The 27,510-nt window shown below is 37.6% G+C and overlaps 5 protein-coding genes across 10 annotated transcripts; 2 read left to right on the top strand and 3 right to left on the bottom strand.

Moving 5' to 3' along the window:
- The first annotated feature begins 2,015 nt into the window (after nt 1–2,015).
- On the top strand, nt 2,016–9,806 carry srpx2 (sushi-repeat containing protein X-linked 2). Its single transcript, XM_079892843.1, has 10 exons — nt 2,016–2,241; nt 5,561–5,641; nt 5,714–5,905; nt 6,054–6,230; nt 6,368–6,491; nt 6,586–6,707; nt 7,051–7,230; nt 7,481–7,614; nt 7,702–7,823; nt 8,791–9,806. Exons 1-10 carry the CDS (start codon nt 2,172–2,174, stop codon nt 8,969–8,971), a joined length of 1,383 nt encoding a protein of 460 aa, XP_079748969.1. The 5' UTR covers nt 2,016–2,171; the 3' UTR covers nt 8,972–9,806.
- On the bottom strand, nt 9,273–17,703 carry sytl4 (synaptotagmin-like 4). 3 transcript variants are annotated; one of them, XM_079892837.1, is made up of 18 exons: nt 17,477–17,703; nt 16,231–16,295; nt 15,798–15,935; nt 15,257–15,472; nt 14,800–14,909; nt 14,455–14,569; nt 13,521–13,655; nt 13,346–13,442; nt 13,137–13,233; nt 12,640–12,740; nt 12,437–12,532; nt 12,069–12,247; nt 11,803–11,893; nt 11,202–11,363; nt 10,987–11,098; nt 10,795–10,903; nt 10,494–10,705; nt 9,273–9,889 (listed from the first exon to the last, which is right to left on the bottom strand). In XM_079892837.1, the coding sequence occupies exons 3-18, from the start codon at nt 15,911–15,913 to the stop codon at nt 9,747–9,749; spliced, it is 2,091 nt and encodes a 696-aa protein (XP_079748963.1). In that variant the 5' UTR covers nt 15,914–15,935; nt 16,231–16,295; nt 17,477–17,703; the 3' UTR covers nt 9,273–9,746. The 3 variants fall into 3 exon arrangements, with proteins under 3 accessions (XP_079748963.1, XP_079748962.1, XP_079748964.1); XM_079892836.1 differs by lacking the exon at nt 16,231–16,295 and having other exon boundaries at nt 17,477–17,689; XM_079892838.1 differs by lacking the exon at nt 16,231–16,295 and having other exon boundaries at nt 9,742–9,889; nt 12,494–12,532; nt 17,477–17,689.
- Nucleotides 17,704–18,241: 538 nt separating this feature from the next.
- trmt12 (tRNA methyltransferase 12 homolog) lies at nt 18,242–21,373 on the bottom strand. Of its 2 annotated transcripts, none has more exons than XM_079893157.1 (7): nt 21,189–21,373; nt 20,788–20,956; nt 20,492–20,690; nt 20,158–20,308; nt 19,974–20,083; nt 19,727–19,884; nt 18,242–19,491 (listed from the first exon to the last, which is right to left on the bottom strand). In XM_079893157.1, the coding sequence occupies exons 1-7, from the start codon at nt 21,239–21,241 to the stop codon at nt 19,114–19,116; spliced, it is 1,218 nt and encodes a 405-aa protein (XP_079749283.1). In that variant the 5' UTR covers nt 21,242–21,373; the 3' UTR covers nt 18,242–19,113. The 2 variants fall into 2 exon arrangements, with proteins under 2 accessions (XP_079749283.1, XP_079749284.1); XM_079893158.1 differs by lacking the exon at nt 21,189–21,373 and adding an exon at nt 21,028–21,180 and having other exon boundaries at nt 18,248–19,491.
- Nucleotides 21,374–21,396: 23 nt separating this feature from the next.
- On the top strand, nt 21,397–23,226 carry rnaseh2c (ribonuclease H2, subunit C). 3 transcript variants are annotated; one of them, XM_079893161.1, is made up of 6 exons: nt 21,397–21,477; nt 21,570–21,734; nt 22,320–22,473; nt 22,556–22,668; nt 22,761–22,880; nt 23,004–23,226. In XM_079893161.1, the coding sequence occupies exons 3-6, from the start codon at nt 22,320–22,322 to the stop codon at nt 23,025–23,027; spliced, it is 411 nt and encodes a 136-aa protein (XP_079749287.1). In that variant the 5' UTR covers nt 21,397–21,477; nt 21,570–21,734; the 3' UTR covers nt 23,028–23,226. The 3 variants fall into 3 exon arrangements, with proteins under 3 accessions (XP_079749287.1, XP_079749286.1, XP_079749288.1); XM_079893160.1 differs by lacking the exons at nt 21,397–21,477; nt 21,570–21,734 and adding an exon at nt 21,760–21,857; XM_079893162.1 differs by lacking the exons at nt 21,397–21,477; nt 21,570–21,734 and adding an exon at nt 21,948–22,087.
- On the bottom strand, nt 23,040–27,336 carry zbtb3 (zinc finger and BTB domain containing 3). The gene is made up of 2 exons (XM_079893156.1): nt 26,904–27,336; nt 23,040–26,738 (listed from the first exon to the last, which is right to left on the bottom strand). Exon 2 carries the CDS (start codon nt 26,723–26,725, stop codon nt 25,001–25,003), a length of 1,725 nt encoding a protein of 574 aa, XP_079749282.1. The 5' UTR covers nt 26,726–26,738; nt 26,904–27,336; the 3' UTR covers nt 23,040–25,000.
- Between the last annotated feature and the right edge of the window lie 174 nt (nt 27,337–27,510).

Below are 27,510 nucleotides of genomic sequence, written 5' to 3'. Positions count from 1 at the left end.
GTGAAATGTAATTGCTGGGAGAAACACTAACAAGAAGTGTTTACATAATATGTTTATTGTTAACACAGCACCCTCCTCATCTTGCAATTGCCGTCATTTTGCTGCCAACATCTCTATTGTGTAAATGTCATAAATTCTCTATTGCATAGCAGAGTGTATACTACTTTATACAACAGTTATTTTCAGACATTGAATTTTATTGGCAGATAAAGAATGTCAAGAATGTCAGTTTGTGCGCTAGTGGTGGGGATTTCTACAGTTTACATGTGCCAGTAGGTGGCGCGTGATTTTAGCTGAAATTATGTAACGTTAGCCTAATACACTCTAGTGACAAATATTCAAAGTGTATTGTGACAAATCGAACACTTCCAAACTTCTGCTTGAAATATGACCTCAGCATTCACAAATAGACACACACAACGAATGATGATGAAAGTACTGAATTTACATTTTGTTATTTTCTCTAATTCAAGAAGTGTTGGTCAGCCAGTTTTCTGTTCTTTGAACTAGCTATGCTCAACCTAAGGATGAACAACTGCTGTGATATGGAGAGATTTGTTAATGTTCCTTTTTGTTTGTGTTGTTGAAGCATAATAATAAAAAAAAGAAGAAAAAAAAAGAAAAAAGAAGTGTTGGTCAGCCAGGTAACTCCGCCCCTTCCGATACACAGCAAATGGGTGGAGCTTACGTCTAGCTCCTCCTCGCTAGACGTCCAGCGAGGAGGAGCGAATGCAATTTGGGCCTAATGGGATAACCCAGACCAGAGCAGTTGAAATTTTGTTAAACAGCTCTGACCAAATCCACAACTCTATCCCTCCACCCCATTAGACGTCCAGAGAGGAGCTGAAAGTCATTTGACTCTGCAGTGAGTATAACACTTAAAATTCCACACTTCTTCTGGGTTTTTTCCCCCAGTTAAATGGGTTTCTCAGAAGCGGAAGCTTCATGGGTAAACTTCTAGCGTTGAATGAGAGACTACATTAAATATATTTTTTTGTGTTCCCAATTTCTCAAATAGCAAAAGAAAAACTCCACAAGCGTGTTTTCACAACTTTCAAAAGGAGTAAAAAATAAAATAAAAAAAGAGATATAACAGCAGTAAGAAGAGAGAAAGATGTCAAATTTACCATCACTCCCACAGCCGTTGTAAACACCCTCATAGCAGCGTTAACTGACTAACTTTTTGTGATTTAATGCAAAGGTAATATAATACTAAGTTTAGTGTTATAAATGTATATATACATACATTACAAAAAATATATATATATAAAAAACTTTGCAGGATTTAGGATGCTGACGTTAAAATGGCATCATGAATCGCAGTCTGTGAAAAGATTTTATTTTTTACAGTCTATGGAAAAGGTCTGCAAACATCCGAGTGGAATTCTTGTTGCGCTTTTCACTGATTATTAACATTATTTATACTACAAAAAAATTATGTGATATCTTCTAAGTAGTTTCACTTATTCAACCGATTCGTTCAAAACACTGATTCATCCAGGAATGACGCCACTCACTGTACTCTACTGAACTGAATTCAGGCGTGAATAGTTGATTACTGTCAAATAGACTGCATGAGTAGGCTAATGAGATTGAAATGTAGGCCTATCCAGTTCATGAAATTAGTAAATAATAACTCCGTGAATTATTAAATTCGATCATGAAAACACCATGAAACATGCCACTGGGGGCCTTTTGTCTCAGTTCAAGGGTCTCATTTTATTTATTTATTTTCTAAATAAAAACGATATATTTTACCCTACATTTAAATGAATTACTTTACCTTACCAACACTGAGGTATGTTTGTTTATTTTTCTGTCACTACAGCGTGGAAAACACATTTTTCAATTAAGAAATTAGCAAACATTCACAGATCTAAAGTAATATTTTGGTAATACCAACCTCAAGAAATAAGATCATTGAACAGCAGCGCCACCGTCCGTCCAAATGCTTAATACACAGAAGAGTTGCAAGTCCGACTAGTGGAAGAAATTTGCGCTGAGCTGTAGATACGCCAGTCTCTGGAAGGCTGCGTGGGATTCACTGCTTGAGACTAAACTCTGTCAAGAGTTAGTTATCCGAACGATTTCTTTGGAAATAGCAGAATTTTTCTCAAGTAAAGATCTACTTTCAACATTTGTATTCATATTTCCATCTGACATCCAATGCAATGATCAAATTTATTACTCTTTTTGTTGAATTGTGCATCATTTATCAGACTCTGGGTGATATCACTGAAGGTGAGAGATCTTTATTTTCTCTTTCTATACGAAACAATAATCTTCACTGGATGAGTTATTTTTGTACATAACTTGTGCTTTCTCAACCTGTATTTCGTTCGTTAAGCAGCAATAGGGTTCAAATGAAGAACAGCTGTGATTTTGTTTACCTTTACATTTGACTTTACGGACTATCAGGTCTTAGTTGAAAAATGGAGATTTTATTTTAGTTTGTAGGAACGAATTAATTGGATAGTATGTAGGCTAAATTGTCAAACTAAATAACTTTTTAAAAGTTATTTGTGTGTTGTGGCCGTGCTCGTTTTCCCAAGCCATTGATTATCAAAGCTCAAATGCCATTCAGTTGCGCACTAGATTTCTTGAATGATTCAGAATCATAAATGATTCAGACTCCAGGGTGAATGAAATTTTGACGTACTTGGTCAACTGAGCTGTTTGAACAAAACATAGACACAAACATACTTTGTTACATCCATTAAGCGTTTAATGTAGCCAGAAACATATGATTAACATGTTCACTATTTGATGTATGATGTCCATACTGTCTAAGCAGTTGTAGGCTAATTATAACTCAGTGACCCAGTAAATGACTGAGTGTGAGCTCACCATCTGTGACAGGGCCCTAATTTGACCTATTAAAGGAAGAACTTTAACTATATGTCAACTATATGGGTTGATTGTCCCACTGTGGGGGCATAAATAAAATAAAACATAAATAAATCAAAGTCTTGCCATGTATGCTATGCATGCATGTGAACTTATTAACCGAAACAAATAACATGCTCATAAATATGTATCGTCATTTTGCATATTTACGTTATTTTATGTGATTAAAAGTGGGTAATGTGAGTAAAGTGGTTTGGCTTTCTGCACAGTTCCAAATAGTTTGTGAAAATGAGAACAACATTTTCCTCACAAATTAGGAAAGCCACTACATAATGTTTTCCAGGTAGGGTAAGGCAGACTGGGTATTGACAAATGCTGAGTCACAGTCTTGGTATGATACAACGATGTAGACAGCTGCAGTCAGTCTCCATGAGTATGAATTCTACATTTATATATTTAACATAATTTAGTCCATCATAAGTCTGGCCATCTGTCCAGGACTCCAGGGTGTTTTCACTATGGCCCAGGACTCTGGGATAAGCTCCAGCATCCCGGCAACATAGGACAAGCAGTTTGGAAATTGGATGGATGGATATTTGAAATGAGATCCCTCTAGGCCTGGCAACAACTTTGCATACTGTTATCCTCTTTCCATACACATCATTGGCTTAGATTCAGTTTTTCTTTTGCTCAGACATGTCTCAATTTTTACCACGAAGAAGAAAACAGTGATTTGTTGGGATCAGGGAGAGTACATTGAACTACTTATTGAGTACTTTTTATTGGTTGCAAGAATACATACCATAACTCAATAATTATCCATCCATTTTCTATATTTGCTTGTCCTAGGTATGGTCACTGTTAGTCTTTCCTGGCCAAAGGCAGGGAAACACCCTAGGGTGGCCAGCTCAATAATTGAATATTACACTTAAAAAGTAATAACTACCTTCTTGCAGAGTTCTCACAGTCATGGGTAACCTGGAAATATGTGGGAATTTTAGGCCTAAAACTTTTTCATACATGGTAGGGCTCGACATTCAGCCTGTACATCAGTCATTTACTTGTCTGAATAAAAAAAGTTACTTTTCTGGGAAAACAAAAAGGATTTGTCTGTGTGTGTGGTGTAAATGTAATTTTATTCTGAAGCAATATTCTTATCAGTGTTCTATCAGCTCTTACTTAGCCTACTTAAATCAGTATATTTGTGATATTTGCCCCCATAAATTGGTTTACAGGGCATATTTTACCTTTTTAAAGGGATTTTCTTTCCTAAACTTATTGATTGTGTCACCTTTTATATAAAGTTCTTACATTTTATTGATAAATTCAATTAATAAAACCAAATAGAATCAGTATAAAGAATATCCATATTTCCCTGCAGAGGAAACACAAAAGCTGGTTAGTAGCAAAAGCAAAATACTGCAGTATGTTTCAGTTTCTGTGAGTTTCTTTGCATGTGTGCTTCCATTCATTTGTTTTGGTTTCTCCTCTCATACAGATACAGCTTGCGCAAGCTTCAACTGGTGCAAACTTGTTAGCGTCAATACATTATCTATTACCAATCGCATTGAATGTAATAAAATTAGAATCATTCTTGCCCAAAAAGGGGGCAAAAATATTCTTGGAAATATTTCCATACAGTGCTCGACATTAACACTTGTCTGCTAGGGAACCACCAAAACTTTTTGGGCAAGAATGATTCTAATTTTATTACATTCAATGTGTAAACGCGATTGGTAATAGATAATAGAAACCAAAACAAATGAATTCAAGCACACATGCAAAGAAACTCACAGAAACAGAACAGATATATATATATATATAATATATATATATATACACACACACACTCAGCCACTCCAGTGTTTACTAAAACTTTGGTATTTGGAATATAGCTGAAATAAAATAATAAATTAAAAACTTAAACTAAAATAAAAAATAAATTAAAGGTAAACAGGGATATTTTTAATAAAAATGATAAACAACAAAATTACTAAAAGTAAATTTAAAATGAAAGTTGAAAATATAAAAACAAAAGCTAATTTGAAACATTAACAAATACTGTAATAGTATACATGTAAATACTAAAGTTCTAAAATAACACTGAGCTCCTCCAAAATATTTTTGTCATAATAACTCCTCCCAGTAAGACAATCTTTATAAAATGACTTTCAAAGATCCTAATCCAGTAAACAGACTTGGAAACCATGAATTGGCTGAATCTTCAGTTTTCTGTGTGCAGGGTGCAGCAACTTTTGGCAAACATGTTTTTGGCATTGGTTGAAACAGTTCTGTCCTAGATTTCAGTTGATGCTGATACATACTGTACAGTATTGAACTTTGGTTGCTTCTCAGAATATTTTTTTTCCTGTAATAAGCTTATTTTTAGGGAATGCTCACAGTTATAGACTAAAAAAAAAAAGTTCCCCCAAAGAGTTTTAAAGGTTTATGTATGTGAAACCGGAAAAAAAGTGTGTGAGAGGAAAGAATGATGATGGTGGATGTGGTGCATGGAAACAAAAACAGGGGTGGTCGGGGATCTTTTTCTGTAGCGCTGGGACTGCAGGATACTGATGATGCAGCTGATTTGCTGCTGTGATGTGCCGGCCAATATTTTGACTCAATCTTTTGGAAGGTGACTTTTTGAAAATGTTTAGAGATCAAAGCCCAAAATCTAGTTTTACTTCAGGTTTTATTTTATGTTTCCTGTCAGGCTCAGCGTCTGCCTACCATGACACCAATGAAGTTGTGCATGAGGACGAGACTTACTACCCCCCTCAGCTGGACTACAAACGTAAGCACTTTCACAAATGAAACAGTATGACTAATAGTGAAATGCTACAGTTAATTTTTTTTTTGCCATCAGATCCACAGTGGTGCCATACACTTAAGCTATCCAACGGGGAAGTGTCCTGTTCTTCCCCTCGAGGCGGGCGCTACCAGAGCACGCTTGGAACTCGCTGTCAGCTCTCCTGTGATCGAGGATATAAACGGCTGGGGCGATCATCTGTGCAATGCATGCCCAGTCGCCGCTGGTCTGGAACCGCTGTCTGTCGAAGTAAGTACTTAAAAGGTGTCAAAATAATTGTACCACAGAAACTAGTCCTTTGATTAAGAAAAAAACATGTATTAGGCAGCTGCTGCAGAGTACTTGACAATCTGTCCTTACTTGAACCATGTGTTTATATTATGTCTGAATCTCTCAGAGGTGCGTTGTCATGTTCTGCCTCTGATTGACCACGGTATGTACAGTTGCACCCGTGGTTTTGTGGTAGACTCCAGGTGTGACTATACCTGCTATGAAGGCTACCAGATTGAGGGAGATCGCTACCGTATGTGCCAGGAAGAGGGGAAATGGAGCGGCACAGAACCGACGTGTGCAGGTACAGCAAAGTCATCTATTTGGAAATCTAGTCTAATGTATTTAGTTTCCAAATGCCATTATTTTGGCCAATTTCTCCAGTTCTCCCAAATCAGAGAGAAGACGTTGTAATATTTAATAAAAATTGCATTGTTTCAGATCATGACCCCCCCAAACTGAAATGTCCTTTGTCCAGAGTGAAGGTAGCAGAACCAGGAAAACTAACTGTCGTGGTTTCCTGGGAGCGTCCTGTTGCTAAGGATACAGCTGACAGAACACTGCAGTATGTGTATCACATTTTATGAAAGCCATCCAACTTCCTCTACTGTATGTTAAATAGGCTACCTATAAATGACCTTTTTGTCATCCCTCATCAGGGTCTTGCGAAATGGACAGGAGTCTGGGTCCGACTTTCCAGAAGGAATACATGTGATTCGATATAAAGCCTACGACCAGGCTCGCAACGCAGCGACTTGCAAGTTTACTGTGCATGTTGAAGGTAAAGCCAGCATAGAACTTTGATTTGCTTCTGTTTCACAGTGTTAAAGGGACAGTTCACTTAAAAATTAAAATTGTGTCATCATTTAATCACCCTCATGTTGTTGTTTTTCTTCCGTGGAACAAAAATAATGGACCTCACTGACTTTCATTATATGGGCAAAAAGCACCGAGACATTTTTCTAAATTTTGTGTTCCACAGAGGAAAAAGTCATGAGAAATGATGACAGAATTTTTATTTTTGGGTGAACTATCCATTTAACTATAATCAATATTATTAAAATATGACTAGAAAAAGTAAAAACAGTGGTAAATTCCCTAAAGTGAAATATTCTTTCCTTCAGTGAGAAGGTGTCCAAAGCTAAAGCCGCCTATGCATGGCTACCTGATATGCTCATCTGATGGCAATAATTATGGGGCTATATGTGAATACCATTGTGATCCTGGCTTTGAAAGGACAGGTTTTGCGACACGTGTTTGTCAGCTCAACCGCAGCTGGTCCGATGAGGCTGCCCAGTGTGTATGTGAGTATGTGGTTTAGCTTAAGTGTGTTTTTAAGTGAAATGCATATATAAATTCAAATAGTAAAATAGAACATACATGCATACACACACACATATATACCAACCCCAAACATTTGAACGGTAGTTTAGAAATAATTTATATAAAAATTATATAAATTATTTCATTACATAGTGATTGAAATTGCATATAAAATATTTGATTGTAAAACATTTTTCTCCAAGTATGTGAAATGTTTGCTTTTTCTTGTAGTAATGGCGATAAAAACAGATGTCAGGTCTGCTGGTGCTCTGCTTGACCAGTTTTATGAAAAGAGAAAGCTTCTTGTTGTATCTACTCCAGATAATGCTAACCAGAACTACAGGCTTCAGAACATTATGCTACAGGTAATATGGATACTTCTTTCACTCTAACAAACAATCAGAGGAAAGAAGAGTGTTCAACTATATGATTGTGGGAATGTTCTGAGACAGAAAGCTGAGTGTGGTCTGGATCTGCGACATGTGACCGTGATTGAGCTGTTAGGAACTCCACCTCGCGAAGTGGGACGCATCAAAGAACAGCGTCTAGAGCCTGAGGTCATAGAGGGTCTTAGGTAACTCACTATCTACAGCAGTGTTTACATGTTAAATACCATTATATTTAACTATTGTATTTGCAACTGCAATATTACAAAAAAAAAAGTCAACATGGAATTTGGAATGCACTGATCATAATTTTTCATGGCCGATGTTTTTTTTGTTTGTTTTTTTCCAAGCAAATTTATTTGTCATTTATTTACTCTATTACAGGCCAAACTACCTTTATACAAAAAAAAAAAAAAAAATCTGTAGCCATTTGAAATTAGAGGCAACCACTGCATTTTAATCACGATCTAAACAAAGAGGCTACACACGTAACATGAGCAGTTGTTTTTGATTTAAATTTAATTATATAATTTCAAGATTTAAAGCAAAAACAGAATGGTCTGACTTCAGATTTGTGAGATTATGCTACATAAAACACCTGCACCAAACAAAAACAGCAGACAGACTGAATAAAACTGCAAATTATCTGTCAGTAGGTGGCGCTTATATAGCGCTTCCTTGGTTACCGCTGTACACAAAGCAGCTTCCAATATTTCGAGCATCACAAACAGTGAGCTTGCAGTGCCTGGTACTCTTTGCGTCCATCTTCAGCAAGTCCCGACTCTGGCCTGAGTACATTTTGGCAAATGATTGCAATGCAATTTACACTATCAGTCAGTTTCCAGTTGATACAATCAAGATCCCATTACTTGTTTTGTCACTGAATATCCTTTTTCAAATAAAATGGGGTGCAAAATGGATTTCATGCTGACTTTATGTTTGGGCAGAGACATATTGGCCACATTGGTCTAATTTCTATTCAAGACCTGGTCTTATTTTTATACAAGCCACATAACAGTTTTGGACAAGACACTTTCGCAACGTTTTGCAACAACAGTGACTATACTGAAGGAAATCATTTTGCTGATGCTCTGTACTATGAATGTATTCTTTCAATCTAAAAGAGGTAAATGTTTGTTTTTTTGTATGTAACAGACAGGCACTGCATATCTCGACAGCCTATTTCACCATGGTGTTGCTGGATGAATACGGTGTTGACCGGGAGCGCTTTGTTAACCCCACCACCTCTGATGAGCTCTACTCGTATGTAGAGGAGTACCTCCTCACTGAGGAGGAGCGAGAGAGACTGGAGATGAACAGGGACTTCTGTGACTGACCTCGATCTGATCAACTCCAGATCTATGTGGGGGCATGGTGATGATGTGGGTGGGAGTTTTCCTTATTGCGGTTGGTCATCAGGATGCATGCACCCCCTGAGCCTGTTTCCTAGACAAATAGTCACTTGAAACCACATATTGTAGCCATTATTAATAGAGAATCACAGCTGGAAATGTGATTTAATTTGGAACTGGTTTTAATCTGCAAGTGGGAAAACTGCCAGGCAGGGTTGCAAAAGAAACATATTCTGAGGAAAAATAATTTTAACCATCTATAATCGAGTGCACAGCACACAATGTGGATTCTTAAAAATATTTAATATTTATTAAATGCAAGTATTTCTATGTAGCTCCTAAAAATAATGTGCTCACGGAGTAAATCTGCATTATGTCATTAAAATACATTGTGTTAAAATATGTGAAACATTTTGGGCCATGCATCAAGTGCACATTTAAAACCAAAGTGTTATTCAAATAAAACATTTACTGTGTCCAAAGGTTTATTTTAGAACAGAATTCAAATGTTGTTGTATTTGAAAACATCCATTCAGCTGCAATGTTTATAGGAAATAAATACAATTAACATATACACATCGCATATTTCCACATCATTATTTTTGAACTGCCTTGAATGTTTAAAATATAAAAGATGCATTCACCTAAAAAAGTCTTTAAAATATTACAGGGATGCACAGCTGTAACAGAAACACACAAGCGTTGTGGAATGTGTAAACCTCTGTCCTGATCATGGCCTGGGGGGATTGCACAATATCCTTACTTGACTTTTCCCATGGATGAGCGCAGTGGAAGAGTGCCCTCTGCCCAAGAGTCGGGGTACTGCATCATCTTTTTCCACAGCATGATCTCCTCCCCTGTGGAGTCTGCCACCCACTCGTCATTTCCTTCCTTGACAGTCGCTGTGCAAACATCAGCTTCAGATGACTTGAATATTTGTATTCAGCAAAGATGAAATCAATTGATCAATTTATCCATTTTTTTTTTATAAATTACAAATTGTAATTTATACAATGTTGAAAACGGCAGCACAACCATTTTCAACATTGATAGGAACAAGAAAAGTTTCTTGAGCACCAAATCAACATATTAGAATGATTTCTGAAGGATATTGTGAAACTGATGACTGGAGTAATGATGCTGAAAATTCAGCTTTGCAATTACAGGAAAAAATATAGCATTTTAAAATACATTTAAAACAGAAAAGAGTTCATTTTTACTTTATTTTTGATCCAATAAATGAAGCCTTAGTGAAAATTAGAGCCTTCTATCAAAAACATTAACTTCTTATGGCAGACTTTTGTATGGCAGTGTATACATTATCAACTCAAGTTTTATTAATATCAATAAAAATTGACAAAAAAAACAAAACAAAACACCTGGATGGTGTAACAGGGACACTTCTTAATTTGGTGTCTGCAGTTGGTGAATCCAATAATTCAATCAACGTTAAAGGCTTCTGTATTGATTTCAACTCAAGGAATATGAAGCAACAGATTCTCCTACCTGCTCCCAAGCTGAGGCGAACTCCTCCCAGGAAGTCGTTGCTGGACAGGGTCTCTCTGTCCCAGACAGTGAGCTCCAGACACATGTCCTTCAGCTGCTCCAGACTCAGATTTTTATACACAAATGTGTGGTTGTAATTTGGGTTCTTTGTCTTCTTCACAACTGGAGTCTTCTTCTTTGAGGAAGACTTGCTCTTTGATGGCAGCAGATACCTGAGGGGCAGAATTATCGGCAAAAATAAACAAAAACAAAAAAAGTCCTTTAAAATTGGGTAGAGGGAATGAAACAGATGTTTGCAAACCCTTTCACAAAGGAATCACATGTGCCTCCAGCTCTCATGGCTGTCAGATGTTTGGCCTCTTTGATCAACACATGCAGCTCAGCACCATCTGCGGGTTTGGTCTTTTTCCCTTTATTGGAGAAAAGAGGCATCATTTACTATGTAACACTAGCTAAAGATTTTAATAGATAAGTTAACTGTGTGTTTCCTCACCTTTTCCATTAGAGTCCTCTGTATGTGTCTTATTTGCTGTGACATATTTAAGTGAAATCACCAGCTCTCCTTTGTATTGATCGAATGGAGATGATGCTAAATGGGCAGCTGCCTATGAAGACACGCAGGAAAAAAACGTAAAGGGAATATGAAAAAAAACAATTTTAGAGCAGTGACATTTCTGTGGCATCAAAACAACCATAAAAGTGTATTACCTTTCCTCTAAGAGCCATACACTCTACAACTGCCGAGTCAATGTCATGGCTATCCAGCGGTACCTCCACCTCACCCAGAAAGGCATTGTGGCCAAAACGGTCATAGTGCCAAACAGAGAGTTGTAGTGTGCGAGTCATCAGCTGGGTGCGGCTGATGGAATACTAACACAAACGAGCACAAGACAGCTTGTCAAGATGAAATGTTTTTTTAAAAGTAAGAGGTTGCCATGATGGAGCTTTAGCCAGTTTGTTTAATCTGTTTGTGTGAACTGCACATGTTGTTTATTCTAGATTAAAACGAGGCAAGCATAAAAACTAATATTTGTCTCGCTGTGACTCCCTGATAAGTGTACTTATCTTCTGTGTCAATATCAAGCCCATTCGAAACTAGATGTTAGTGTGCAGGGTTGTAATTACCTGCCGTTAAAGCATTACATATAGACATAAGTGTTACTCAGTGGTATCAGTTTCTGATAGTATTTCTTGTTCCAAGCCATGAAAAATTGTTATTTTTGGGAGTTTAGTTTAGTTTATCAGGGAATCAGTGTATTTAAAATGATACTTTTTAAAAAATACTATCTGACAGAAATTGAAACAATACCTTCAGTGTTTCCTTAAAACTGGGGTTGATGTTATGTTTGATGGAAGTTTTCTTCTTGCTCTTGTCTGGGAGGAGGTAAGCCTTGACGTATCTGTGGAAAGGAATCAACCAATTCAGGGAGTTTAGCAGACTGAGTCATTTTCCCTCTGTAATGGGGAAACCCAATGGAATGATTCACGGGTGGAAAATTATTATTCTTGGAAGGCAGTAAAGAACTGAGACCCTCTTAAGAAATCACTTCATAGGCTGTGTGGAGGCCCACTTACGGGTTGCACTTCTTTTTTGCTGCATCAGCATAAGCCAGCCCTTTACATTCATGAACCACAATAGACAGGCTCTGGCTGGACTCATCGTAGCTGAGAGAGAAGACAATATCTCCACTCACTTCCACACGGTCATAGTCTCCTGCTTCACTGTACACACTCATCATACTGCCAAGAGTGCTCTGTGGAATAAGAAATAAACAAAAAGCTGCCCAGCACATTCAAGTGTCTAATATTTCATTTTATTTAGTTTAGACAAATTTAAACTATAAATAAACTGCACTTTATCTTGATAAGTTTATTATTAATAATTTCTTTTAAAATGTAATAATATTCATAAATAAAATATTATTTAAATTAAGGTAGATTACCCTTGAGCCTCCAAGACTTCCCAAGCTTTTACCAAATTTCTGCCTGTGTATATTCACCAAATTATCAATATCTTCCTCCTCCTCCTCATCTTCCTCCTGATAAAACAATTCATGCATGCCAATCAGGTCACTTTAGATTGCACATGTGAAGAATACAGTGCAAACATTTTAAATTGTTTGAACTTTATTCTTAATTAACTCACAGCATTAAGGCCAGGAACGGACTTGCTTCTATCTCTCATAGATGGCGCAGCGATTTCTGTTTCATCTTCATGTAAATCGAGTGTGGAGGCTGGTTTAATATCTATGAGAAAACAGTGTTTGCCCATTTAAAAGAATGAAAAAATAAATGTACTACCATTCAAAAGTTTGGGGTCAGTAAGATTTTGTAATGTTTTTGAAAGAAGTCTAGTTTATTTAATCATAAATACAGCTAAAACTATAATATTGTGAAATATTATCATTTAAAATAACCGTAATGTAATATATTTCTGTGATTTTCACAGAATTTTCAGCATCAGTATATTTTTTCAGGTTTGATGAAAGTAAGTTAAAAACAACAGCATTTATTTGAAATAGAAATCTTTTGTAACATTATAACTGTCTTTGCTGTCACTTTCAATTCTTATTCAAATCTATTTTTTTTAAAAACTGACCCCAGATTTTTTAAAAGTATTGTATACTCAAAATATAACCTTACCTGACAGTTTGTGCACTCTTCTGACACTTTTCTTGAAAAGCCCATCCACGTCACGCAAAGAGTCAGAGCAGGAGTTCATGTGATGAATTAATGAGGCCTTATTTTGGTGGGAAGATGGTGGAAAATTCATGGGAATAGGTGACACATAAGCAGAATTAGGAGAGAAAAAGCACATGGCTAAACTGGGTAAAGTATGAATAAACGCTTACTGTCTCAGTGGTAGAGGGGCTTTCACTGTTACTGGGGGCCATCAGGATGGGCACAGCAGAGTCTGTGGGACTAGTCTTGGCTGTCAGTTCCTCTTTTCTAGAAGCAAATCAGAGGCTTGCATCACACTTCTACATCACAAGTCATGGATCTCTGTGCCTCTGGCTAAGATCTTACCTCTGCATTGAGGGGGTATTGTGGGGGGATTCAGTCTCAGTGCGACTGCTGCACAGACTGGCTTTTTCTATTGATTCTGTGTCGCTACGTTGTTGCTCTCGCACATCAAGTCCCTCATAAGCCTCAAGAGGTGAGCTGAGAGAAAGAAACAGGGTCAAGCACAGATGCTAGACAGAGCTGGCATCCTAATAAATCACATTCAAACACCTCAACCACTGTGATACTGGCATCAAAAGATTAGAGTACACTCTCAGATAAAAATATATTTTTTATTCCTTCCTTACCGTCAAGTTCCAAAAAGGACGCTAAAAGCACCATAAAAGTGGTCCATATGACTATATTACCTGATAAGTTCTCAAATCAAAGGTTGGACATTTATATTATCAAATGCATTTGTTTTTGTGTCTCGCAACCAAATATCATTAAATAAAACTGCACCTATTGGAGTTTGACAGCCTGCGGAGACTTGTACAGAAAAGATCTGTGAAGATCTTGTTGTCCCCACAAAGATACCAATATCCTAAATCCTTGACCGTATAGGGACATTTTTTGGTCCCCATGAGGAAAACAGCTTATGGATCATACTAACTGATGTTTTTTTGAAAATGTAAAAATGCAGAACGTTTTCTGTGAGGGTTGTGATTAGGAGTAGGTTAGAGTAAGGGGAAAGAATGTACAATATAAAAATCATTATCTATAGAAAGTCCCCATAAAACATGAAAACATGAAACAGCATTCAGGTTTGTACTTATATAAGGATGAATAATTAACACAGAAATAGTCTGTGTGACCTTTAATGGACCAGAGTGATATCACAATAATTGGAATATAGTAAATATTTTTTTATGAAATTGTAAATATTCAAAAGAAGAACATTACACTGTTCAATCAGTAGAAACATGAGACTGTATAAATAGTGCTGATGACGACACACCTCTTATTTGCTAGAGCGACGTCCTTTAGTCTTGGTTTGGGCACAGGTACAGCTTGGCTGGAATTCAAGTCAGCTCTGTTTAACAGCATTTCCCCAGCTGTCTCTTTCTTTTTACCTAAAACAGAGAGATGTAAATTTCAAAATGGGGAAGTAAGAGGTGTATAATGATTAATCTCAAAACACTGCCAGCCATTATTCTCTAAAGTAAACCAGATCATTATTCCTCTCTCTTTTCCTCTTCGTGAACACAGACAAAGAAAATCTACTTTCCACCCTTTATAAAAACAGAAAGAGTAGGTTCACATTGCTCTATCCGAATGTCTGGCATCTGCTTCCTGTACTCACTCAGAGGCCTCTTCCTGAGGGAAACTCGGACTAAGTCATGTCCAGGAGCTGCAGAGAAGCGGTTAACCCTCTCGTCATAGAACCAGTCTCCGGTGCTCATCTTCAGATCTCTAAGAGAGAGAGAGAGAGAGACAGAGAGACAGAGAGAGAGAGAGAGAGAGAGAGAGAGAGAGAGAGAGAGAGAGAGAGAGAGAGAGAGAGAGAGAGAGAGAGAGAGAGAGAGAGAGAGAGAGAGAGAGAGAGAGAGAGAGAGAGAGAGAGAGAGAGAGAGAGAGAGAGAGAGAGAGAGAGAGAGAGAGAGAGAGAAAAACCTGAAGTTGAGTTTCTGTTGAACATTAACCTTTTCCATTAAGCAAGGGCCTCATTTTCCAGTCTAATGTGCCTCTTAATGACAGGTTTTTTTTAATGGACTGAAGCCAAAGAGAAGGATGCTGGGAGGCATGGGGTACACACTCACATCTCTTTGGCACACACTGTGCACACCCAAGATCCGTTGGGTCGAACTGATTGGCATTTTCTGCAAACCTGATGTTTGCATACTCTGCATTGGCTGCCGTTGCCGGTCAGAAGGCCCATGGGCTCTTGGCAGCGGCCACAGCTGCGTTCACTGTATTTCCCACTGCCACGCTTCGCACCCTTTCTTCTGGTTTCCAGCAACTCGGATTTCAGCTTTCTAAGAGCACACAAATTATTTGCCTGACACAACATCCTTTCCATGAATAGGGTACAAAATAGGCTACAATTTCTGATGTATGTGATTTTATTTTTCTAGCAGTACACATTAAATCAATTTAATGTCCTTGCTGAATAAAAGCATTCATACTGACAAACTTTTGAACGGTAAAAAAAAAAAAAAAAAAGAGTAAAAAAACAGATATCAATTTGATTTGTAAAACATTTTAAGACCCGAAAATGATTTATTGCTATTTTAAGCAGTCTATTTTAAATAAATAGTTTTATTTTAATCTGCATTTCAAGAACACAACAGTGACACTCACTTCACACGCAGATCCTCCAAGCGCCTGAGCTCCTCATCCCGCCGAAGGACCTCTAGTATAAATTCTTGCTCCGAGTCGGTCAGGAAGGACACGTTGATCTCCATGTTCTGCACCATCCTCAAGAGTCAAGCCCTGCTTCTAAGGAATAGTAAAAAAAAAAAAAGACTTTGTATGCATTAAGTCAACAGAATATATTATGTCAACACAAATGCAAATTACAGAAACTCGTAAAACCACCTGCAAAAATTTACTAAGGAACATACCAGTGTCGCACACAGATAGAAGCCAGAGAATAAGACATTTGCTTTTCAGAGATGAAGAGAAGAGACTAATATATATAATGAGAGTGTTACACAAATAAAGGAAGCCCTGCTGTTTGTAAAAAGGGAGGAGACCTGGACACAGGGCAGAACTGACAAATAAAGGGAGTGACCTTTCTCAGTGCCTTCACGCAGTGTCTGTCAGTGTCAGTGGCTCTTCAACACCTCTCTGCAGGAGCTGAGTAATTAAACAAGCACAAGGACACACTGTGACATGCAGCTCAACATGCAAATTAGCTGGTTACCAATGAGCCAATATCACAACAGGGAAGCAGAGATATTCCTATCCCTGTATCTACCACATAAATCAAGTATAAGCATATTAACATTAATAAATCATTTTTTAAAGCCAAGCAAATGTATTTATTTTGCAAAAATAAATTGGTACTTCTCACCATGTTCTTACTGAAAGGACGAAAATAATTCTCTGGTGGGAAGACATGGCTAGAGAGCATGAGAACCTTGTTTTGATTTGTCACTGTAAAATTATGGACAGCAAATCAATAAATTTTATGTTGTTTGAGATTAAATAGCTAAAGGCCAACCGAGTGTGGGAAAAGGGGCCCAAGCACTGGAATGTCATCAGGAAAAGAGGAAAACAACAGACAGCCAGCTTATCACAAGAATTACCACCCTTTAAGGACACACAACCATGGGTGGAGAGCTTTAATAAACCTTTTTTAAACGAGGCACTTATGATGATTATTACTCGAAAGCCTTGTAAATGCCCTTTGAGCTCAACTGATGGAAAAAGTGTGAAAAAAACCCCAAAACAAATTCAATAACCTTCAATTACAACTGGGTTGGTCTGTATCCAAAACAAATGACCCTCTGTGGCAAACTTTTTCCTCATTCTTTGAGGAAAATAGAAAGGATTAAAGTGAGCACCACTAATGGCAACTTCCTCCAGCTATACTGATAAAGATCAGGGCTGCGTTTCCCAAGAACATTGTAAACATAAGTTGATCGTAGGACCAATGCTTTTGGGAAATGCAGCCCTGAAGGATCTGTGCTGCTCTAACACATGGACCACACACACAAGAACATTACATTCACTTAACTAAATAATCCAACATTACATGTAAAAAGAGTCCGATATTAAACATAAATTTGTAAAAACAAACAATAGGAAAATAAAATACAAATGTAACCACACGTTAAGATCTTAGGGGGAAAGGATAAAATAAACATCGTTCGTGACAATATCAACAACTGAAAAACTCTCGTTGTATCTTATAGGGAAGTGTTATTCTAAGGTAGAATATAAACAAAAAGTGTAATACAGTTTGTCGCATATTAAATAGATCTATAACATCTCTAGCAAAATCTTCAAAAACCTGTTTTCAAATTTTCACTTACCAATGGCGCAGGATTTTCCCACTCTCTTTCTCTCGTGTCCTTCTCCGTGCGAGCTCACTGACTTCCAGCTTTGCCAAACAAACGTCGCGTCCCGGAACAAAAGTTTGCAGTCTCACTGGAGCTCTGTCTGCGCGTCAGATAAACTGGAAGAGACCAAGCAACAGGTGCGCGTCCACGATGCGCGCAGACGTCAGCGTGGAATCCATGGACAAAAATCACATATTCGTGAGGGAGGTTATTGTTCTTCAGCGTTTTAAGATTTTAAAACCCTTCAGACCAAATTTGTTATTCCACTAAACCAAAAAAAAAAAAAAAAAAAAAAAAAAAAAAAAAAAATCACTTGATATTTAATCTTCTCCAATATAGAAATTTTGCCTAAAAACCAACAAAAAAAAAGTATGCACAGCTATTTTTTAAATTATTTTCATGTCCATTAAAATGGACACCAGGACTAAGCAACATAAAATACATCATATTTAACTTATGAACTAGAGCTTAAACAAATACATTGTTAATTCGTTCCGAAGATTTTGACAATGCAATATGAAAAAAGGGTAAGATGATAGGATGAAATATAGTTTGAGTCTTTTTGTTGCTTGCAGTGGATGAATCTATGTATGTGTCTATGTCTGTGTGTACTTGCTGGTTGATTTGATAAATATGATTGTGTGCATTGTCATATCAATGCATTAGTGTATGTGGAGTGTGTTGCTGTGTATTCACTCAATTCACATTCACTTTCAGTCACTCACTAAAACCAATGGAAAAGTGAATTACATTTTATAGTCACTTTGAGGACAAATAAAATCATATTTATCACACACACACACAAGCAAAATATATTACATACATTAGTATAACCCTACATTTCAATGGGATAGAAAAAGAAAGAGCATCCGAAAGTTTGGGGTCAGTATGATTTTTTAAGATACTTAATCAGCGAGGCATTAAATTTAACAAAAGTGACAGTAAAGACTTGTATAATGTTACAAAACATTTCTGTGTTATAAAAATACCATTTCCTTTGAACTTTACATTAATCCGTAAGAGAATTGCAGTTTCCAGAACAAAATCAAGCAGCAAAACCGTTTTCCACATTGATAATAAGAAATGATTTCCAAAGGATCAAGTGACACTGTACACTGCAGTAATGGCTGCTGAAAATTCAGCTTTTTTTTATTATAGATATATAATATATAGAAAACTATTATTTCAAAATGCAGTAGAAAAAGAAAATACTGTATTGTGATCAAATCAGTGCAGCCTTGGTGAGCATAAAGACTTTATTTTAACATTAAAAAAAAATCTTAACCCCAAACCTTTGAATGGTAGTGTATATTATACAATTATTTGTTAGTATTGGGGAAATTCCATATAAACAAAATAAATATTGAAGGTTTCTTGTAAAATAATAATTGATGTTGCTCTTTATGAATTTCTGTCACCAGATTTTAAAACGTTTTTTCTTTTTTTAATATTATTATTCTTTAAAATGATTACAAAACATTTTAAATCAATTTGCATTTTAAACACACAAAAAAATAGATGGTGAAAAATCAGCAATCAGAGGGTTAAATTGACTAGAGCTAATTACAGACAGAGGGTCTTTCAACTTTATACATGAGTGGATGTGTTTATCAGAGAGGCTTACACTCTAAGTCCAGAACCACATGACTGATATGTGGTGCGTATGTTTTGACATGCTCTATGTGCTTAATATTTGTCTTCCATTCACTTCCAGTGATGTCTAACAAGAGTGTACAGATGCGTCTGGCTGTGTCTGAAGCCCAAGCAGTCCATACTTGCATATCTCTCTGGATGGAAGAGTCTTTATCAACATCTATAGCAGATGGATGTTCAGGTGGTTTATGGTGCAAAGGTGTTGTGACATTGTGGTGAATATGCAGTATTCCTCCAGTGCCTCTCTTTAGCAGACGACACGCCACCGGCCAACCCTCCTCTGAACTTGGTATGAGGCCCAAATTCACTCGATCAGCAAGATCACTTAAAGGTAGCTAAAAAGGATGTGCAAATGTTTATTTATTCAACTGCCCAGATTTGTGGTATCACATATTGAGACAAAAATATATATATATACTTTCTATTGCCCAATCAACTGATTCTCTTCCACAACAACAACAACAACAAAAAATATTAGTAGGTGAAATATTATCTGAAATATAAGTAGGTGAAATTAAGATAATGACAATCAGCACTTTTGTATCTCAGTGTACAAGCTGTTATCCTCACCTGCCTGTTGTCTCCTTGATGGATAGTGCAGCGGTCGGACACACCATTGATCTGTAGGTTTCTTTGAAGGGCCTTCACTGCATCTGGGTTCCATTCACAGGCATGCACATGAGCAGCCTTAGCATGTACCAGATATGGAAGAGTGAAGTAGCCAATCCCTGGACAATGGAGTAAAATATGGTCATACATCTCAGGTGATAAAAACCATTCCAACTCTAAAATGGTAAACACACAGCATTGCTTTTACCTGCATACAAGTCAACCACAGTCTCTCCAATACAGCTAAAGGAAGCTATTCTGAGCTTCTCTGTGATATTTCCAGAAGAGAACATGCACTTGGTGACATCAAACTCGTACCTGAAATTTCAGACAGATTAATTCATTTTAATATTCATTTATTTCTTCAGATAACGTGGCAACTTATGGGTTACCTAATATGGTTATCGATGCGTGTCACATAGCTGCTGTCTCCTAAAAGCAGTGTCACTATAGGTGTGCGGTAACCATCATGGGAAATTTTTTTAATTTGTGCTAAACGTTTGACTCCCAGCGCCAGGGCAACAGCAGTCCAGAATTCAGATCCTAAAACAAATAAAAAGTAAGAACATATTTGAAAATATTTTGCATGTAATCAGACATTTTAGTTCATTGCTATAAAATATTATTCTGGGATAAATTAAATGTTAATAGAGGGTATACAATCTAATAATTTTATTTAAAAAACTGGACCTACAGAGGGTCAGGTATTCATAACTTATCACCCACCAATTTCTTTCCATATTGCATTAGAGAAGCAGCCTTCACTAAACAGGACAAGATCTCCGTGGCATTGCCATCGGCTAGGAATGTCTCTCTCCAGATCCTCACTCCATGTTTTCCCTTTAGAAACCAGAAAGGACTGTGCAGTCTCTGCAAGCCTCTTATGGAAAGATTTAACTTTCTCCTTCTTTGATAATGGAGGAGCCTAAAAAAAGCAGGTATACAGTATACTGAGGTTCAGATGTTCATGTCCAGTGACTTGGGAGCAAACATATCTTAAATAACTGTCAGTGCTTATGTACCTGGATATCAACAATTTCACAAAAGCTGTCCTGTGCAACATGTTCCTTTAGTGCCACCAGATCAAGCTGTGCCAGAACAGATGCTACGACTGGAAGGGTTACAGTCCCATCTGAGTGTTTCTGTGCACAGTACATGCGGTCCAGAACACCTTGTGACAGTAGGTATTTTCTGAAAAATGCATGTTATTACACCAGCAAGATATCAAAATAGACACAGAAACGTATAACTGCTAAACTAACCATAATATAACCATGGTATTTGTAGTAAAACTGTGGTTAAACAAATGGTAATTAATCCACCAAACAAACACGGTTACTACACTTTTACTATAATAAAACCATGGTCAATTTCCGTAAGGGGAAAATATACCACAGAGAGCAACTATTTGTTCGCAGCCTACCTGTACAGTTGTGCATGACGTTGCGGCACTTTTAAACACGGAATTACAAACATTTTCCACAGGATGCGTTAGTAAAACGATCAAAATATATCATCTAATTAATTATCTACCAAACTCATACGAGGGTTCACCAAACCCGTATTTTAACCTAAGGACACACATTCGCCTTAAAGAAACATCGTTCCTAGTCGCTTGTTGTGAGTTCCTAGTAGGAACATTATGAGTGTTGCACTTGTAGAGCGCTTGGAAATCATGTTGGAAATGGTGCATATGATGTGATTTAACAGAGGTTATTGAAAGTTGTGTTGTGTATCTGTTTCTCTCGGATTGTTTTATATGCGTTGTAATTGTAAAAGTTATTAAATAATGCTGTCTTTTAAGTCATCATCCGACTAACGTTACACCACCGAAACGGTAGATGGCACAATACTTTGGATTTTACCGCGAAAAACATCCGTCTGGTGACGAAGAAATGCAGCCCGTCCAATCACAGTAAACGAATCTTTCCCATGTGACACTTTATAAACATTGTGGCAAGCGAGCAAGGTAAGATATCTGCAATCAGAAGTATGTAGGAAATTATATATCCGTTTTACCATATCCTTTTTATAGGTTTACAGAGGGTCAGTTCGGGCAACACTGATATAAACTACTTTTAATAATAAAATGGTGTAAATTAATCATAATTAATTGGTAATCCTTCTTCCCCTGGCATTTGATGTATTGTCATTTCGAGAAAAAAAAAAAAAAAAAACTCAAAATAGGAATGTTAAAGGTACAACGGAAAATTGTGTTATAATGGATCCTGGCTTGTCATTGAACAGATTTTAATAGGCTTTTCCACAAAGCATGAAACACGAAACAGTTAATGAAACGGGTGTCCTAATGTAAAATGTTAGGTAACGTACAACAATAACAAACCATTTTTATGGCCAACATTTTTTTTTAATAACACATTATATAATACATTTAAAAGGCGTCTGACAACTTGGCCTCCCAAAAATGAAAGAAAATACCCTTGTCCTGACTCCTGACAACATAGTTGAACCTTCCAGCTACAATGCCCTGGTCTCACTTATATAAGACAGTTCAATCCTAGTCACCTGTGCCTAACACACTTTGTTTTACTAGATGTCAGTGAACAGTTGCGTTACGTCTATCCGGCTTGATTCCCTCAAGCAAGCTGACAAACCAGAGATCCACCTGTTACCTTGTGAAATAGAGCATGATGGACCTGCTGAAGTCTTCAAGTTCTTTAATCCCACTGTGAAGGAACGCAAACACGGTTAGTCAAATACCACTGCACGGCTCGAGAATGAAACGCATTAAAGCTCTCCACCCAATAAAAATGACATTGTGTTTTGCAGAAACAACAGTGTCATTCAGAGGTCGAGGGCTGAAGGGTCAGGAATTGCATTGTCCACAAGGATACACAGGACTAGTGCTGAAAGAGGTCCAAAAGCCTGCGTCCGATCAAGAGGTGACCTGACCTGCACTTTTCTTTGGAATTCACAAATATGAACTACTAAATAACAGATTATTAACAGAAATTGTTTTGGCATTTGCTTTTAGGACAGAATAGTTAAAGTTTCTTCAGTGTTCCATAATTTCACATACTGGAACTTGGAGACACCTCCTACATCTGATGATGGAGTTGTGATGGCTATGGCATGGCCTCAGCTCGCAGAAGCGGTGAGTAACTCTTGATAACCACTTATTTACGTAATTAGAATCCGATGGACTAAAAACCATTTTCTCTCAATTGAATTAAAATCTCTAAAATATTAACTTCTAAATCAATACTTCTTTCTGCAGATGCACAGACCAGTGGACGAATGATAGCGGAAAATGTTTTATTCTGGATACCTGCTTCTTCTCAAGTACATTGTTACAGTTAAACAAATGTGAAAATTATTCTTTGCTGGAAGTCAGAACAACTAACTCACTGGGCTGTGGTATTGACCACCGTTTTACCAAACTGATATTGATGTATGAGTGTCACAATGTAATATGACTATTAAAATTTTGTTTTATTGTTTACCTTGTGCAAACTTTTACTTTCGTCATATATTTGTCCATTATTTATCAGTAAATATTAAATTTCGGGGATTTTTTTAACGTTTTTGATGAAAGTCTCTTATGCTCACCAAGGCATTTTTTTTTTTTTGTTATCAAAAAAAAAACAAAAAAACATTGTGAAATATTATTACAATTTAAAAGAACTGCTTTATTTTAAAATGTAATTTATTCCCGTTTTGGCAGAGCTGAATATTCAGCATCCTTACTCTACAGTCTTCAGTCACATGATCCTTGAGAAATCATTCTGATATGCTGATTTGGTGCTTAAGAAACATTACTATCTGCTTAATGTTTTTGTAGAAAACATAAATTGTTTCAGGAGTTCAAAAAAAAAAAAAAAAGTTCAAAAGGAAACAATTTATTTGAAATAGAAATTACTGCAAATGGTTACATTATAAATGTCTTTACTGTCACTTTTGAGCAATTTAAAGTGTCCTTCACGACTAAAAGGACAGTTTTTTTACTGACACCAAACTTTTGAATGGTAATGTAGTTCTCTACATTTTTTACAACAAATAAATGGACCGATCCCAAAAGCACTGAAAGCTGGTTTTAATTTATAGTACCTGCAAGAAATGTTTCACCATCTTTCACTCTCAAACAAAAATGCACACAACACATACATACACAGAAAAACTCTTCCTTTTAGTGAGACAGTGCCCCTATTATGCTATTTTAAAGGTTCCTAATTTGTTTTGGAGGTCTCCTACAGTAGATTTACATGTATCCAAGGTCAAAAACACTTTCATTTTCTTATATGCGTTGCACATCACCTCATTTCTCAAAGAGTCTGAAAATGGTTCGATCGAAGATTCAGTCTCTCTAAACCCCTCCTTTCCACAAGCCTACTCTGCTCTGATTGGCCAGATGGCCCAGTCTGTTGTGATTTGCCTACCACTTACAGCGCATATCAGAAACGAAATGCCTATTGCCATATCCTAATTTCAGCTCTGGAGGCTTCCTCAGGGCTTGATACACAGTGATACGAACAATGGCATTGTTTTTTCTGTATCAGTTCCAGCGTGAGTCCTGATCCTTTTGAAGTGAATGTAAAGTGGTTTTGCAGAGCTGAAAACAGCGTCTTCTCGATATGTCGACAACACGAACCAAACTTTTCCAGGCCTCAGCTACAACTACAGTGTTGGATGGCAGGACAAAGTAGATGTCGTTCACAGGTAGCCAATGAAGACCATAGGCTGAAAATATTACATTGTTATGAAGGTATATAACAGAAAGTGAAACTGGAATTAATAAGTAATATTTGAAAAGCATGATAGGGGGACTTGAATGCTTATCTCTTGATATACCAATATACCAAAAACATAACATTTTAAAATGCAAAACACCATCATGAATGGCAATTAACTATTAAAAGGTTTTAATATACTACGACTGTGTGCTGGAACCAATCTTGGTCAAGTCGAATTTACTTTTCTTTTTATAAAAACAATTAATGAAGATTAAAACCAGGTTGTGCAACAATACAAATATCAAGGACATGTATAACTAGTGAATTGACAACAAAAACCTTGTTTTTGTTACATTGGTTCTGTTTGTATGTGGCATGGAAGCAGTCAGGTGGATTCCTTTCCAAAGCGTTTACTGTTTTGAGGGATGAGCCACAAATGTATAGACGTGGCAATTTATGTTTTTGTGACATTTGCAAAACCTTCACCAGGATTTTGTGTCATTTTCTAAATGACCAGTTAAGAAGATTGGACCACAATCAATGGCTACGTCTGGGGAGGATGAGGATGAGGAGGAAGAGGAGGAGGAGGAGGCAGCGGCGGTGATGGTGGATGGTCCGACTCAACTCTGCTGCGTTTGACTGGCAGGTCGTGATCATGTGCTTTTCTGATGTGCCTGTACAAGTCTCCAGACTGTGTGTAACTGCGGTAACAGTAGCTGCACTCATACGGTCGTTCCCTGGTGTGCACAATGGCGTGTCTCCTCAGGGTGTAAGCACAGGAAAAGGTCTTTCCACAAGTGTTACAAGTAGGCACATCCTCCATGTAACTCCCAAGGGAGTCGTGAAAATCCTCGAGGTACATGGTCTGTTGCTCCGGGTGGGAATTGGCAGGAAAAAGGGATGACGGCAAGCCAGCGGTTTCGGCTGCAGAAGGATTTGGACCTTGCGGTGAAGGAGGGAAAGAAAGGGGTTCTTGATGGGGAAGATGAGTTAATGGGTGTGCTGTTATAAATTGAGTATCAGTGAGCTCCTCGACATCATGGTTGCTGTCGTCATAATCGTCCCCATCGTCTAAATCTTCATTTATTCTTGGGCCATTATCCATGACCACCGTCTCCTCTGTGTCATCAGACTCTTCATCAGAAATCACAATGGCCTCTACTTTCACTTCAAAGCTCTCTTCATTTTCCTCCCCTGACGTTTGTGAAAGACTTCCTCCCCTAAAGTTTCGCGAAAGTTTATGCTTATTTTGCATTCTACTTGTATTGGACGAAGCGTTCTCATGTCTCCTTTCGTTTTGGCTCTGAATGTGCTGTGATGACCCTGGATTCCCAGAACTTTTATTCTGGACTTGGGGTTTTAGTATTTGAGACGGCATGAAAACACTAGGTTCATGTTCTTGGGCAGCGCTGGTGTTGTCCACATTGCTCAGAGCCACGGCAGTGGCTACAACAGGTTGAGTCTCTGTCTGAATTAGTTCTGTTGTACTGCACGGACTTGAAAGTGCAGACTCAAGGCTAGCAGACCGTGCCGATATTCTTGTTTTGTCAGGTCTAGGCGATGAGCGATATGTGGATGGTCCTGAACAAGAATTACTAACAGCTGGTAGCAAATCCATTCCCGGTTGGGTGGTGTCTGCCATCTCTGACCTCTCCACGCTGTGTGTGAGGAGGTTAGCCATCCCTGCTTGTGTTTCAGCCTTGGTATTGATATAAAGTGACATTTGTTGGCTCGACTGATGAAAATGTTCTAGTCCTCCATCTCTTCCTGTTTCTGCACCAGGTACGTCTTTTCTAGGCGAGCCGTCAAGCCCTCCAGGTTTAGCAGACTCATTTGCTCCAACTTCTACTCTTGTGCTATCCGCCTCAGCCAATCCTCGACCCTGAAGTCTTCTCTTACAAACTCGCACCACATCATTCATATGTAAGAAGCTGGCTGCGGCGAGCACGTCCTCAGGAGGGGGGTGGGTCGCTAATTGCAGTACTCCTTCATACATGAAATCAAGAAGGAGTCCAAAGGCTTGAGGGGTCACGATATCTCCATTAATAGTGACTGTCTCTCTGTGTGGACCTCCGTTGACTGTGCTGGTATTTCCCATTGACTGATCTGAGTAAAACATATGGAAGAAAGGGGAGAAAGAGGCCAACACAGCACGGTGGGCTCCGAAACGAGTCGGGCCGACCTGCACGGTGCAGTCACATAGGAAACCTTGCAGACGCTGAGAGCGCAGGCTGGCCAAGAGCTGCTGACCATGTTCTGGGAACTCCATTTCTACTGACAACCTAGTAAAATCAGTATTCATTAATGTTATTCTCCAGAAGATGTATTGTATTGTTAATAAGCAGTTTATGCAGTGCATATATCGATAAAATATATTAAAATATCCATTATAATATGATTAAATTCATAATGTTAGCATCTACTAGTTAAGATGAAATGTTTCTTACAGAAATGTCCAGAGTAATGACAAAGTCCCCACGTCCGCTTTAACATCTGCTGCTTTGACGCACCATCACGTTTGCTTTATTGATCCACTGACATTCTCTTGATATCAACAGTTGTTCACTAATCCATGTCAGCAAATGTATATACTTCAATTCTTAAGGAATAAAACTAATTCATAGTCTTCGTGTATTCTTCACACAACATCTTTCTATGATGGGTTAGTACAGCAAACCTTCTCCGGAGCACCGAATATAACATCGAAAGCGTGACACATATCCTTAAAATATCTTCTAGCCAAGAGGACAACCAGTGGTTTATTGTTTCTCTGTAAGTGAAGACCAATGTGTGAATTTTTAAAACGTATACGCGATACGGGAGTGTTTTCCTTTAGGACAATACATGACGAACACACACTTCTACATGTAGTATGTTCAGCATGTATGTGCAAGCGTGCTCTGCCACCTACTGACGAGGAGGAAGACGAAAGAGGAAGCAGCGTTTGTTCTGTGATTGCAGCAACAAACAAAAAGAAAACATTTTCTAGGCAGTTAAATTAACATGATGTTATTATTATTATTTATTTGTATTACCCATAGGAGGGAAAAAAAA

This window comes from Squalius cephalus, assembly GCF_949319135.1.
Source record: "Squalius cephalus genome assembly, chromosome: 14".
NCBI lineage: Eukaryota > Metazoa > Chordata > Actinopteri > Cypriniformes > Leuciscidae > Squalius > Squalius cephalus.
Note: the sequence above shows the minus strand (reverse complement) of the source record. Positions and strands in the feature narration are given on the sequence as shown.

Bases quoted from the DNA above. Each gene is read 5' to 3' on its own strand.
- srpx2 (XM_079892843.1), top strand. From the start codon at position 2,172: ATGATCAAATTTATTACTCTTTTTGTTGAATTGTGCATCATTTATCAG. The intron at 6,708-7,050 runs GTAAAGCCAGCA...TCTTTCCTTCAG, and splicing joins GTTTACTGTGCATGTTGAAG to TGAGAAGGTGTCCAAAGCTA. The intron at 7,824-8,790 runs GTAACTCACTAT...TGTATGTAACAG, and splicing joins GAGGTCATAGAGGGTCTTAG to ACAGGCACTGCATATCTCGA.
- sytl4 (XM_079892837.1), bottom strand. From the start codon at position 15,913: ATGGTGCAGAACATGGAGATCAACGTGTCCTTCCTGACCGACTCGGAG. The intron at 12,248-12,436 runs GTAATCTACCTT...CTTATTCCACAG, and splicing joins GAAGTCTTGGAGGCTCAAGG to AGCACTCTTGGCAGTATGAT. The intron at 11,894-12,068 runs GTAAGTGGGCCT...TCCTTTCCACAG, and splicing joins GCAAAAAAGAAGTGCAACCC to ATACGTCAAGGCTTACCTCC.
- trmt12 (XM_079893157.1), bottom strand. From the start codon at position 21,241: ATGTTTGTAATTCCGTGTTTAAAAGTGCCGCAACGTCATGCACAACTG. The intron at 20,957-21,188 runs GTAGGCTGCGAA...TGCATTTTTCAG, and splicing joins CGTCATGCACAACTGTACAG to AAAATACCTACTGTCACAAG. The intron at 19,492-19,726 runs GTGAGGATAACA...CATCCTTTTTAG, and splicing joins ATCAAGGAGACAACAGGCAG to CTACCTTTAAGTGATCTTGC.
- rnaseh2c (XM_079893160.1), top strand. The intron at 22,474-22,555 runs GTTAGTCAAATA...TGTGTTTTGCAG, and splicing joins TGTGAAGGAACGCAAACACG to AAACAACAGTGTCATTCAGA. The intron at 22,881-23,003 runs GTGAGTAACTCT...TTCTTTCTGCAG, and splicing joins GGCCTCAGCTCGCAGAAGCG to ATGCACAGACCAGTGGACGA.
- zbtb3 (XM_079893156.1), bottom strand. From the start codon at position 26,725: ATGGAGTTCCCAGAACATGGTCAGCAGCTCTTGGCCAGCCTGCGCTCT.